General features: G+C 50.4%; 1 protein-coding gene across 2 annotated transcripts in view; it reads left to right on the top strand.

Moving 5' to 3' along the window:
* The first annotated feature begins 12,299 nt into the window (after positions 1–12,299).
* The window catches only part of PODXL (podocalyxin like), a 41,211-nt gene continuing 40,268 nt past the window's right edge, over positions 12,300–13,242 (top strand). For both annotated transcript variants that reach the window (XM_082632897.1, XM_082632895.1), the window contains exon 1: positions 12,300–12,617. In XM_082632897.1, coding sequence (XP_082489023.1) covers positions 12,554–12,617 — 64 coding nt within the window. In that variant the 5' untranslated portion in view covers positions 12,300–12,553. The remainder of the gene's footprint in view (positions 12,618–13,242) is intronic.

Genomic DNA, 13,242 nt, shown 5'->3' with positions numbered 1-13,242 from the left:
ATTTATTTATTTATTTTGGGCTGTGTTGGGTCTTTGTTTCTGTGCGAGGGCTTTCTCTAGTTGTCACAAGCAGGGTCCACTCTTCATCGCGGTGCACGGGCCTCTCACTGTCGTGGCCTCTCTTGTTGCGGAGCACAGGCTCCAGACGCGCAGGCTCAGTAGTTGTGGCTCACAGGCTTAGTTGCTTCGTGGCATGTGGGATCTTCCCAGACCAGGACTTGAACCCACGTCCCCTGCATTAGCAGGCAGATTCTCAACCACTGCGCCACCAGGGAAGTCCCTAGACTTTTTGAATCATGTGAATTGTTACCTATTCCAAAAAATGTTTTAAGTTCATCTATGCCCAGAATCGATAGCTAGATATGCATTAAAAATATATTTATTTATTTATTTGGCTGCCCCGGGTCTTAGTTGCGGCATGCAGGATATTTGTTGCCGCATGTGGGCTCTTCGTTCTTGCGGGCGGGACCTTTAGTTGTGGCATTCATGCAGGATCTAGTTCCCTGACCAGGGATCGAACCCAGGCCCCCTGCATTGGGAGCGTGGAGTCTTAACCACTGGACCACCAGGGAAGTCCCTAGATATGCATTTTTTGCCCTTGCTGATGTGTCTCTTCATAAACCCATATGTTAAGGGTGCACAGCGGATTTCCCAGTTATATCATAAACTTCTAAAAGTCTCAGATTACCACTTTCACTCATTCTTTATCCTCCAAGAACCCAGATAAGTGTGCTTCTCGCCCTCGTCCCCAGAATTGCTTCAGACAGAAGCCACCACCTTAGTGTTCATCATTGTTTCAATCAGTGAACATTCGTGGAGGCTCTTCTAGGAGATGGGGAGGCGGCAATGGATATAAGGTGACAGCCTCCCTCTAAAGCAAGGGCAGAGGTGCGGGCATGGGTGGGACGGTCTCAGGTGCCACCATTTATCATAGTTTGGCAAAAGCCCAACGACGGTGTAAATAAAGTGCCACAGGGGAGAAAAACTCAGAACACAGGCTTCATAGATGGGGCGCTTTTTTTTTTTTTTCTTTGCGGTACGCGGGCCTCTCACTGCTGTGGCCTCTCTCATGGCGGAGCACAGATGTCGGATGCGCAGGCTCAGCAGCCATAGCTCACGGGCCCAGCCGCTCCGCGGCATGTGGGATCCTCCCGGACCGGGGCACGAACCCGTGTCCCCTGCATTGGCAGGCGGACCCCCAACCACTGCGCCACCAGGGAAGCCCGATGGGGTGCTTTTGAGCTGAGCCTTGAAGTATAGAGGATGATCAGGTAGAAACAGCTTTCACTGGAGGGGCGCATCTCTTCCCACTAGCTGAGCAGAATGGTAAAGAGCACGTGCAGTTGACTGCTTGCGGTTTTGAAGCCAAGCCCTGCCACTTACTAGCTGTCCGCCTCTGAGCAAGTTATTAATGTTATCTTCTTAAATGTAAAATAGGAAGAAAATAGTTCCTTCCTCACAGGTTTGTTGCAAAACATTAAATTAGAGGTTGCTTGCAAAGTACTTCAAACGGCCTGGCACAAAGTGAGTGCTCAGCAAACCTTAGCTATATAATTATAATTACTGAGTTTACCTGGTGCAGGAAGAAGACATCTTCAAGTACTGAGGTCCAGGTTAGAAATCTGGGCAGTTCCATGCTCACTGACTCTCAGTGGCCAGAGGAGTCCCCCCGTGTTCAGTGCCTTATAGTTCCTAAGGAAAACCTCGCTGCCTTGGGGGGATTTTTGGTTTCCAAAGTGGAGAGGAAAACGTTGAGGGGTTACTGGAGGAAAATGAAGAGACTGAGCTTGGGGCTGGTCCTCAGTGTTGAGGTCTGGGGCTTGGGAATGTGGGGCTTTGGGCCGAAGGGGGAAGCCTAGGGGCCTAGGTCTGTGTATTCAGTAACAGTTAGAACACAGCACTCAACAGCTGCAGAGACAATGCAGTCTTTTGATCCTGTACAAGGTGATTGCTATTAGAAAGGCCCCCTTAGTCATCAGAAGGTGGAAGCGTATGATTTTTGTGAAAGATGGACCCCAGGGAGATGTTCTGACTAACCTTGGACCCAGGCTTTCCTCTGAAGAGTCTGAACTACTTTACCCAGTAAGCTCACAGCCTAGATAGAGCTCAGAGGCCAGGACTCCTCGGACACAGCGACTGGGAGAGCCTTCCTGAGAGGTGAGGGAAGCTGTGAAATTCACTCTCCTGGGACTCCCTGTGAAAGGGAGGGGAGAAAGCTGCTTCATTCAGAAGCAACTAGGTACAGTCCTACCTTGAGACAGAGGAACGAACCTCTGGGTCTTGGCCTTCACACCCTCCTACATCCGTCACTGTCTCTGGGTCTAGGGGTTGGACCCAGGGCTCTGCTAAAAACAGCACAGAAAGTGGATCAATAAACTGTCCCCCAAGGGTTCAAAGGTTTAAAACAATCTTGAGGCGCTCCATGATATAACATGGAGTGTTCATTCCTGGAGTTAAAACGATTTGCCACATCAACCTGTGCAAAGTCCAGGAGAGACTGATTAAATAATAATAATGAGAAATAGCTACAAAGAGGTTTGTATTTTAATGAGAAATAGCTACAAAGGTTTGTGTTTTTCAAACTGCAACAACTTTTGCCTCCAGAGTTTTTTTTTTTTTTTTTTTTTTTTTTTCTTTTTTGCGGTATGCGGGCCTCTCACTGTTGTGGCCTCTCCCGTTGCGGAGCACAGGCTCCGGACGCGCAGGCTCAGCGGCCATGGCTCACAGGCCCAGCCGCTCCGCGGCATGTGGGATCCTCCCAGACCGGGGCACGAACCCGTATCCCCTGCATCGGCAGGCGGACTCTCAACCACTGCGCCACCAGGGAGGCCCTGCCTCCAGAGTTTTGAAGCAACTCTGAAAAGGACTTAAGGCTGATATTTTCCTCCCATTTTGCAGATAAGGAAACTAACACTTCCTGATCAGAGAGCTTCCTGATATCATGAGCTAGTTGATGATAAAACAAAGAATAGAAATACAATTTTTGTTTTAAAATTATCTCTGGAATTTGATTCATTTATCCAACCAGTCTTTATCGAGTACCTACTGTGGCCAGGCACCGTGCTAGGCACTGGGATGTAAGAGTGATCACAGAGAGTGCAGCTGGGGAGCCCAGAGCTGCACACAGAGACACAAATCTAGAAATGCACGAAGCACCACTGCTATGAAGGAAGAGGACTCAGGAGAGAACTCTTTAAACTCTAGGATTCTCTGAACCTGGGATTTTATTCAAGCCTCCGAATAAATGATTGTCAGGATTCTTTCCAATTTGAGCAGAGGGATTTGCGCTGTCTCCCTGCTGCACGGGTCAGACCCTACAACCCCGGCTGTGCACTCTGAGTGTGTAAGTGTTATCAGAATGCTCTGGTAACAGGGGAAGAACAATGCTTCAGAGGTTGATGAGGTCATGGGAACCTCCAGAGCTACATCCCAGCCCCGCCGTTCGTCCGTATCTGGCCAGCTTGTTTATCTTTGCAGGTCTGCAACCCTGTCCCTGTAGTTTTAGTCACCTCTTTAGCAAGGAAGAAGGACACCTGGGCTAGATACCTTTTCCCTAGACCTAAGTCCCTGTAAATGGGGTGTGTCCCCCAAGAGCAGAAGTAATAATGGGGTTGGATAAACCTAGGTTTTATGAATCAAGCTGCCAGGAAGAGTGAATAAAAACCTTTAACAGGGCTTCCCTGGTGGCGCAGTGGTTGAGAGTCCGCCTGCCGATGCAAGGGGACACGGGTTCGTGCCCTAGTCCGGGAAGATCCCCCATGCCATGGAGCGGCTGGGCCCGTGAGCCATGGCCGCTGAGCCTGCGCGTCCGGAGCCTGTGCTCCGCAACGGGAGAGGCCACAACAGTGAGAGGCCCGCGTACCGCAAAAAAAAAAAAAAACCTTTAACAAATACCAACCAGTTAAAGCAGTTTAGAAGATCCTTCAGAATGAGAAAGAGAGAGTTGGGGAGCAGTGGTATAAAAACACTGTGGGTGGTACAGCAATTCTGACTTTTGCAGATGGAGCAAGCAGCAGCCCAGAGACGTGAAGAATCTGGTGATTAAATGAAAAGTTCTTGCACGTGTTTAACTTAAATGCAGGGCGTGGTCTAGGGCTCATGTGTATTGTATAATGAGGTTTCAGTAACTGAAAACTGTAAGGCTAAATCCATGCCAATTTTTATTTGAATTGGGCAGGCTTTCTGGGGATACAGGGAGTGTGGGTTTTGACAAGTGCAGGAGGGGTCGCGTGGTGAACCAATCATTTCCTGAATGAGAAAAAACACTAGTCGCCTGCTACATCTGCACTGTATGTTTTAGATTGCTCCTAGGACAGATATTTCATCCTAACAATGTTTATGAGACACAGCAGGCAAAATTATAGTGCAATAAATATCACTATTCATTCACGTATTTATTCACTCTCTGAATAGTGTGATGGTTTTAGGAGTCAGGCTGCTGGATTTGAATGCTGACTCCACTACTTAATATCTGTGTGATTTTAGGCCAGTTACTTAATTTCCACGAACGCCTCAGTTTCCTTATCAATAAAATGGGATACATAACGGCACCTCACGAGGTTGCTGAAAAGACTAAATGAGGCTGTGCATGTAAAACCCCTAGCTCAGTGCTAGCACATGTGGTAAGGATCAACAAACTCTAGATATTACTCACATTGTTTTTATTATCAAAAGCCAACTTCAGCCATGCTGAGTATAGAATTGACACACAAAGTGAGGTTCTTGTCCTCAAAGAAAGAACTCATGGTGTATGTGTATATAACTAACAAAAAACATGTGAAATTAGACAGTGAATTAAGGTACTAACTCTAGGCCAAGGGAACAAAGAGGAGGACGTGATTATGACCTGAGAGGTGGGGAACAGATCTGAATAGCCTGCACCAAATCTGAGCCTTCAAACACTGACAGGTGGAAAGTAGGTTAATTCCAGGCACAAGGAGAAGCAAAGGCAAAGACTTGAGCATGACAGTGAGTGTCACAGTTGAATCTAAAGAGCCTTCTCCCTCTCAGTGGGAGAAGATGGAAAGGTTAGTTGGGGCCAGAATTTGGAAGACTTGAATGCTGGGTTTAGGAATTTGGGCAACAAGAAAGCAGACAAGAGCTTGAACAGGTGAGGGACAGGATATATCACAACTGATTCCAAGGATAACACTCCGGTGGCAGGTGGAGGGAAGGCAGGAGAGGAGGGAGGAGATAAGAGGCTGAACCAGGGACCGCCAAGGGTACAGAGCAGAACCAGACACAGCTCCTTCCTCAAGGAGCTTGGGGCTTACGGGGGAAATTAGACACACACAGGTCAACATCCTGAGAGGAGGGACACGAAAAAAGTGATATCTACCTTCAGGAGGATGCAGGGAAATAAGGTGTTTATTTCCTCATCTGCAAAATGGATTAATGGTAATATATTTACCTCTCCGCATTGTATGGATTAAATCATGTGAGGAAAGTAGCGTTAGCACATGCCCAGAATACAGTCAAAGCTCCATGCAATACGACTCAAGCACACATTCTGGTCCTGGTCAGCCTCCAGGTAGAAGTTAACTGCGTGCTGTTTTATTGCACCGAGCAGAGGAATTAGCAGGAGGGGGAAGGATGGTCAGGGGGTAAGTGGGAGATGAGACTGGAAAGCAGATTGGGCACACGGATCAGGAAGACTGAGCCAAACCCCATGCCCCAGATTTTTTTTATTTCAACTTAATTAGGAATTGATTCTTATCTCCCTCCCCCAGCCCCGTCTCCACGGCACATCACCTTTTGTTCCTGCCATGGGACCTGTGGCTTTTTGACCCAGCTGCGTGAGTGTGGATACTTCATGCCCAGGCCATGGGCGATGTTAGAACAGTGGCTGGAGTTCTAGACAGGATCTGGAACCAATGCTGTTTACCAGCTGTGTGGGTGGGAACACGTGAGCTCAACACTCCAGGCCTCAGTTTTCTTCCCATGTGATGAGGGTGTTGGGCCCATGATCTGGACCATCCACTGAGCCCCAGGCTGTCTCTGAATCTGAAGTGTTTGGGAATCACGAAGATCATGGTTAGGTGCTAAGCCCTGTCTTGAGGGCCCTCGTACAAGCATCTCCATTGCATTTGATGAGGAGAGACACCCTGATTTTGTAACCCCCAGCCCTGGCCTGCGTGAAGGCAGCCATGGTGGGAAAACCTGCCGTTCTGGGGCACGACCTGCTTTTCTGCTCCAGAATGAGGGCTTCTGAAAGGGGAAATGTCTGCTGAGGAGCAGCAACACGACAGAGCACAGAGTAATTGCCCTGTTGCCCTTCCTCCTCACAGGAGAGGCGGGCAGTGGAGCAGTTCCTTCGTGGACACGAGGCCATGACCCTCCCTTTATTGAGTGTCAATGAGGCATTATGCACTCCCTCACATTCTCACGGTGATTCTGCAAGATTCATGCTAATATTTGTTTTATAGAGGCGGCAGCTCCGACTCAGAGAGGTTAAGTAAAAGCCCAAGGTCACACAGCTATTAAATCACAGAACAAAGATTCAAATTCCAGCTGACTCACTCCAAGGCCATTCCTCATCTGCTGTGACAGAGACTGTCCCAATCCCCCAGCTTCAGCAACGAAGTTCCTTTGCCTGAGATCAGTCCTTCCGTCTCTGCTTCACATCCCGTCTCCTGTAACTTCTCCCTTTCGACTGGCTTCTTCTCTCGGCTCACACTCATGGGCATCTCTCCAGTTTTACAATGAACCAATACACACAAACCTTTCCCTCGACCTTATGTGCTCCCTCCTTCCTTTCACACCCACACTCAATGCCTCACTTTCCTCACCTCCAAAGACTCCCCCAAGTTATTGCACGTCATTAAAATCACTCTGGGTGAAATTCCCAGTGACCCTCTCATTGCCAGATTCAATCAGTAGATTTCAGTTTTTGCAGCAGGTGACACTAGACTACCTTCTTCTTACTAAAACATCTTCCTCCCTCTGTTTCCATGGCACCCTTCTCTCTTGGTTATGAGCAGCTTCTCTCTTGGAATGAGCAGCTCCTCATTCCCTGTTTCCACTTCCTCAGCCCGTTCCGTGAATGTTGAAAGGCTCTGCCTCCAGCTTCTTGTCACTGCCCAGCATCCCAGGCTAATCATCCTCTGCCATGGCTACAACCCCTGCCTGCACTTGGATGGCTCACCAATCTCTATTTCCAGTCCTGACCTCAGATCTGAGCTTCAGTGTCACAGATATAACTTCTAGACCTAGCCCCGGAGTGCCCTGTGGGTCTTCAGAGTCAACACGTTCAAAGTGGGATTCATCATTTTCTACTTCCAAACTTGCTTCTATATGTTCTCCATCTCATTTAGTGACATTCAACCTTGGCACTCAGATAATCCACGCAGTAACCCAAGTGGGAAGCCTAGACTCCTAGACTCCTTCCATGGCTCCATGCCCTCAACACACCACACACGCCACATGACACACCACGTCCACATCCAGTGTGTCACTAAGTCCTATCAATTCTGACCACCAAATACCTCTTGTATCAGGCCCTGTAACCGAACGCACAACAGCCAATAAGTCGAGGGGCAAGCTTCGCAGAGAAGAAAGACACTTTATTCAGAAAAGCTGGCAATCTGGGGAGAAAGTGGACTTGTATCCAGAGACCAACTCCAAAGATTCTGTTCAGCCGTCACAATTTTTAAAGGGGAAACAATCTCAGTTAATCATTAAGGCAGGAGTTCAGATTCTCCGTCATCTTTCCATTGCGTGCAGGCCTGCTGACTTCTCCCCATCTTCCTTGGGACTCTGTCTTGCTCACGTGATCCGTCTGCAATTGGATGTTCTCTTGCCCTCGTGGTCCACCTGCAAATTTACTAAGGGGAAGCTGGGGGTAGAGAGTCAGTCATCCTTTAACTACTTAATTCTTCATTCTTATTCCTTCTAATCCAGGAAAGGAATCAACAGGTTAGGTAAGGCATTGTGTATGTTTAGAAAAGCAGAAATCAGGAACTTAGTTAAATGTTGCCTAACGATCTCACCTTTATGATTAGGGTCTAACGAAAATAGGGATGAACAAACAAAAAAGAGGCAAAGGAGCTGCTTACAGCCCCTCCTTTTTTTCCCACCGCCATTGTCTGAGCTCAGGCCCTTCGGGGACAGGTGCCTTAGCCTCCCAAAGCACTGTGCTCACCTCCAGTCTCGCATCTGCCCGCCGAGCCTTCAGTAAACTACAGCTAGAATGATCTTGCTCACTGGAAAGCTGGTCTTGTCTCCTCCAGCTTATGACCCTTTGAGGATTCTCCATTGTCTAAGGATCTCACCCCACCCACCTCTCCAGCCTCATCTTCCATCCCTGCCTGCAAACCCTGCACTCAGGGCAAAACACCTGCCTACAGTTCTCAGGTCCCCTCTTCACTTTCACATGTTGCTCCACCTGCCCAAAGTGTTGTTGCTTTTGTTCTTCCCCCGGTGAAGTCCTACTCCTTCTCCAAGACCCTGTTTCCTCCTCAGGAGCCATCCCTGACCTCCCCCGGTGAAGCTGAGTCTGTCCTGCTCTCTGCCTCCCACGTGCCTGCTCATGACACTTGTTATGGACACTACTGCACCTCAGTTATGTTTGTGTACAGGTGTCGCTTCTCCCCTGAGAGGGTGGAAGCTGTATCATCCGCGTTTGCATTCTCAGCACTGTGTACAGGGCCTGGCATTCTATGCTGTCAGAGTAGATGCTGTTGAGTAACAATAGGTAAGTGTATGACTTTGGGGAGAGGTGCCCAATTTGAACCTCAGCTGATATTCATAGAATATCACAAAACTTGGCAGTCAGAGATAAAGCCCAGCCTTGGAGATAAAATTCAACCACTTCTTTGTCTATTCAGCCTTTGGGTATTGAGCACCGTCTTGGGGGCGGGCACCACTGTAGTGGGCACTGAGATTCCAAGATGAAAGAAATGCCATCCTGGGCCCCCAAGGAACTCAGAGATCAGAGATCAGAAAACCAAAGTAAGAGCATCCTTGGCACCTTGTGAACAGTGATGTGGCCCCAGCATGGATACGTGGGCTTTTATTTTTTATTGGGGGATGTGGTGCCTGGAGGCTCTGTCCCGCCCCTAGATGTAGACGTTGTGGTTGGAGATTAAAGTTACTAAGGATGCGGATCAGGAGAACTTTATCCAACCTGCATTTAAGGATGAGTCAGCAACATCACCAGATTGCAGGTGAGGCCCAGTATCATGACTGCTCGCTTTGACTGACAGCGACCAGGGGAAAAACCACGGTTTTTTATTATTTATTTATTTTTTCTTCAATAAGATGTTTATTCTGCAATATAACAAGTGGATTAAAATTTTGACAAATAAAAATGAATGTGGGGCTTCTCTGGTGGCGCAGTGGTCGAGAATCTGCCTAAAACCATGTTTTTTAAACCTGTGCCATAGATTCCTGTGTAATACCTACCAGTTGGCATTCATGTTTGCATTCAGTATCTACATCTGTATCTCTAACTATATGATGTGATGTGCTGTTCCGGGTGGTCTGAGGAAGTAGGTGAATAAGAGAGACCCCACATTAAGAAGTTGAAAGCATCTGTCAATGTCATACAAGACAGAGACTGAGGAACTGTCATCAACTGTAGAAGAAAGTGGACAGGAAAACTAGGTGCAATGTGGGATCCTGGATGACTTCCTGGGCAAGTACGTGAGAAAAAAAGGTTACAAAATTTGATTGAGGTCTTAAATGAGTAAATAGTATTGAATTGATGTTAATTTTTTAAATTTTGGTCATTGTGTCATGTTTTCTTCAGATGCTAACCTTAAAGGAAGCCATGTAAAGGGTATACAGGAACTCTCGTAGTCTTCTTGCAACTCTCTGTAAATCTAAAATTATTTCAAAATAATATGTTAATAAATATAATTGTCTAAAGCAAAAAAAAAGTTGAAAGTCCCCTAGGGGAGCTAATGCATGCATACATATAAACAAAATGTAATAAATCTCAGAAGGATTATGGATTAGCATCTACAAAGTGCTTTGAGTTTTGACTATAAACTCAGGTGTTCTGGGCCAGTGAACTAGCTAGTGGGAGTGCTATGTTAAAGGGGGTCCAGGGCGCAGGCCAGGTACCTCGGGCAGTTCTGCTCACTGACCACAGGTGATCTCTAAGCCTGGCCAGCCTAATTCCTGAAAGCTCCATCTGCATCAGGTGGGAGGATGATGGGGTGCTGCTGGCTACTGGGGAGGGTCCAGCTCATCTCTGATTCTGCTAAGTCTTCAGTTACAAAGAGCTGCCCCTTTCCTATGCTTGGATGTCTGCTCTCATTTTAATTTTGCACAATCTGGTAATGGGACCAACCCCAAATCATGTGAATTTGAAGTATACACTCTCCCCTTGCAAAGTTAACATGATCATTTCTAGATTTTTGGAGCAGTTGATTGAGTGCAAAGCACTTTAAATCAGAGAGCACACAATACAAAAAACTTTAAATCCCAATTTTTTAAGCGTATTGCTTGGTTTCAGAAAGAGAAACAAGCCCTCTTGTTGGCACGGATATTTAGAACAGTACCAAAAAACATCGAAGATAGTCACACACACACACATCCCACAGTATTTATAGGGAACACGCTGTCTTTCCCATACGCGGCACGGAGAACGGGGCCAGAATGATCCTGCAGAAACTTCCTGATGAAAACAGGCAAGTCAGCCATTCCCAAGCCTGAGCCTGCTGCCGCGGAACCCCAGCCAGGGCACCAGCGCTTCTTTCGCTGCTCCAAAGATGCTGTGCCTTTCCGGCAGCGCCAGCGTGTAGCCCACTTAAGGGGCTCAAGGAGTCCACGGTCTCTGACAAGGGTCTGGGTCCTGGGGACACCCCTTCTTTCCCCCCACCCCCCGACCCATCTGGCAGAAAGACTCCAAATTATCAACGCAGGAGTCACGTGAGTGCCAAATCCTGGCGCCCCCTCAACAAGAGTTAATCCCCCCTCCCCCCTCTGGGTCTGCTTCCCTTTCCCCGGCGCCACCCATGCGCCTCCTCCGCAGGGGGTTCCAGGCTCTGCATCCTTCCAGCAGCTTTTGAAAAACAAAACAAAACGAAAAACAGAGGGGTACTTCTTTGTTCTTTCACCGGGTTTCCTCGGTTTACGGAATTCAATTCCCACCCCCATCTCAGGTCGGCAAATTTCTCCTTCCAGTACTGGGAGCGCGGGCCGCTTCATTCCCGGACACTTTCTATATTCCTGGTCCTGGGCTAAGCGCTCGTCCTGTATTTTATCTTAGTTAACTCTCATAGCAACCCTCTGGGGTAGGTGTTGTTATCCCTATTTTACAGACGGAAAGAGCTGAGGTATGTGGAGTCACTTGCCCAGCGTTTTACAACTAACAGATGAGCACAGCTGGGTTTTGAGCTCAAGTCAGTTTTGGTCCCGAAGCCCTAAATCCTATTGCTGTTCTTGGTAGAGCGAGCGTCAGAACAACAGCTAACACTTACTGAGCAATTACTACACGCCAGGCACTGCGCCAAGTATGTCTCCAAATTATTGATACTTTCAGAAGCAAGCCTGACTGTTACCAGTTATGTGATCTCGAGCAAGTTTCTTAAACCTCTTTTTCAGTCAGTTCCCTGCCTGCAAAATGAAGCCGAAAACATGGCTGTTGCGGAGAGTAAATGAATTAATATATGCAAAGCACTTAGAACTCAAAGTGGCACATATTAATCCCTCAAAAATTTCTTTTTTTTTAAACCACCACCTCTATTCACAGGTGAGGTCGGTTCAGAGACGTTAAGCCACTAATTAGTCCACATTGCCGGGTGCAGACCCTACGGCGCAGACCTGCTCAGGAGGCCCGCCCGCAGGTGAGTTGCACCTGGCAAGTGGGAGACGTGCTTCTCAGGCTTAGCAGCAAAACGCAGCCGGGAGGTCTGGAATGCTCCTTAGCGAACACACAGCGCTGGGGGCCTCCTAGCTCCGGATCTGGGCGAAGAGGACCCCGGCAGTGAGGGGGGTCCCGCCAGAGCCCCTCAGAAGAACCGCGGGCGACACCTGCGCTCCCGGGGGGCGGCCCCGCGGGCAGGGGGCAATCCGGCGCCGAGAGCCCCCCCGGCTACCCCTCCTCCCGGCGCTCACGCTCACACCCCCGCCCGCGCGGGGGCTGCCCGCCGGGAGCCTGGAGCCCGCCGCCCGCCGCGCTCCCCCGCCCGCCGCGCGCCAGGGCGGAGTTTCCTCCTCTGCTCATTGTTCTCCGCCCAGCACCGCCCCGCCCGGCCCCGCCACCCCGCCCGCGCGGTCCTGGGGGAGGGGAGGGGAGGGGGCGGGGGCCGGCGCGGACGGGACCGGAGTCGCAGCAGCCGCCGGCAGGGCCGCAGCCGCGCAGACACCGCCCGCGACGCAGCCACCCGCCGCTCCTCTGCCGCCTGGCTCCGCGCCTCGGCCCGGCTCTGCCGCAGCGGCCGCGAGGAGGGGCCTGCGGAGCGCGACTCGGGAGTCTTGGGTCAGCGCCCGGCCGTCCGAGCCACCGCCAGGCCTCCCTGAGAGGCGCCCACGCTCCTGCCGCCCGGCCGCCCGGACCCTCCGCCAAGCCCGCAGCCACCTGCTCCGGGTCTGAGGCCAGGACACGATGCGCTTCGCGCTGGTGCTCTCGGCGTTTCTGCTGCTGCTGCCGCTGTCGCTCTCCCAGCATGGTGAGTGGTGGCTCGGGCTCCGCCGGGACCCGCGTCGTGCCCATGCGCCCCCGGCCGGACCCGCCGCTGGGAAACCCGCCGCTCCTCGTGGCGGGACCGGGAGCAGCCCCTGCGCGCGCCACTAGCTGGGGCCACACGCGGAGCCCTGACCTTGCACCATCCAAGCCCCTTCCCACCCCGAGAACGCCGCGGGTGCTGGGCTCCGAGCGTGGGTCGTCCGGGGCTCCACTGGGGTGGAGTGGCCGTGGATTGTGTTGGGGCAAACAGGGGCGCGCGGGCGCTGATTGGGTTTGCAGTCCTAGAGCGGGGACTTAGGGCACCGCGAGGCTCCACGCTTCCTTTGGACCCCCAGGGTCTGATCGCTCTTTTTCTCAGTGTTTGTCCCCGAAGCAGGTGACAAGCCTCCAGTAACAGCCCTCGTGGCTATGTGTTTCGCGTTCGCAGAGAGGTTTTTCCAAGCATTGTGTGCCGGCTTAGCTCACCCGAGCCTGTGCTGGAGCAGGTGGAGAGGGGGAGGGAGTAGGTCATCCACAATCCCAGACTCACCTGAGTGGGGTCCCTACCTCCATGTCACCAAAGGAACAGCTCCCTTCTCAGTGCCTGGCCAGGAAGGTGAGATTCCCTT

This window comes from Mesoplodon mirus (genome assembly GCF_964341445.2).
Source record: "Mesoplodon mirus genome assembly, chromosome: 9".
Classification (NCBI taxonomy): domain Eukaryota; kingdom Metazoa; phylum Chordata; class Mammalia; order Artiodactyla; family Ziphiidae; genus Mesoplodon; species Mesoplodon mirus.
Note: the sequence above shows the minus strand (reverse complement) of the source record. Positions and strands in the feature narration are given on the sequence as shown.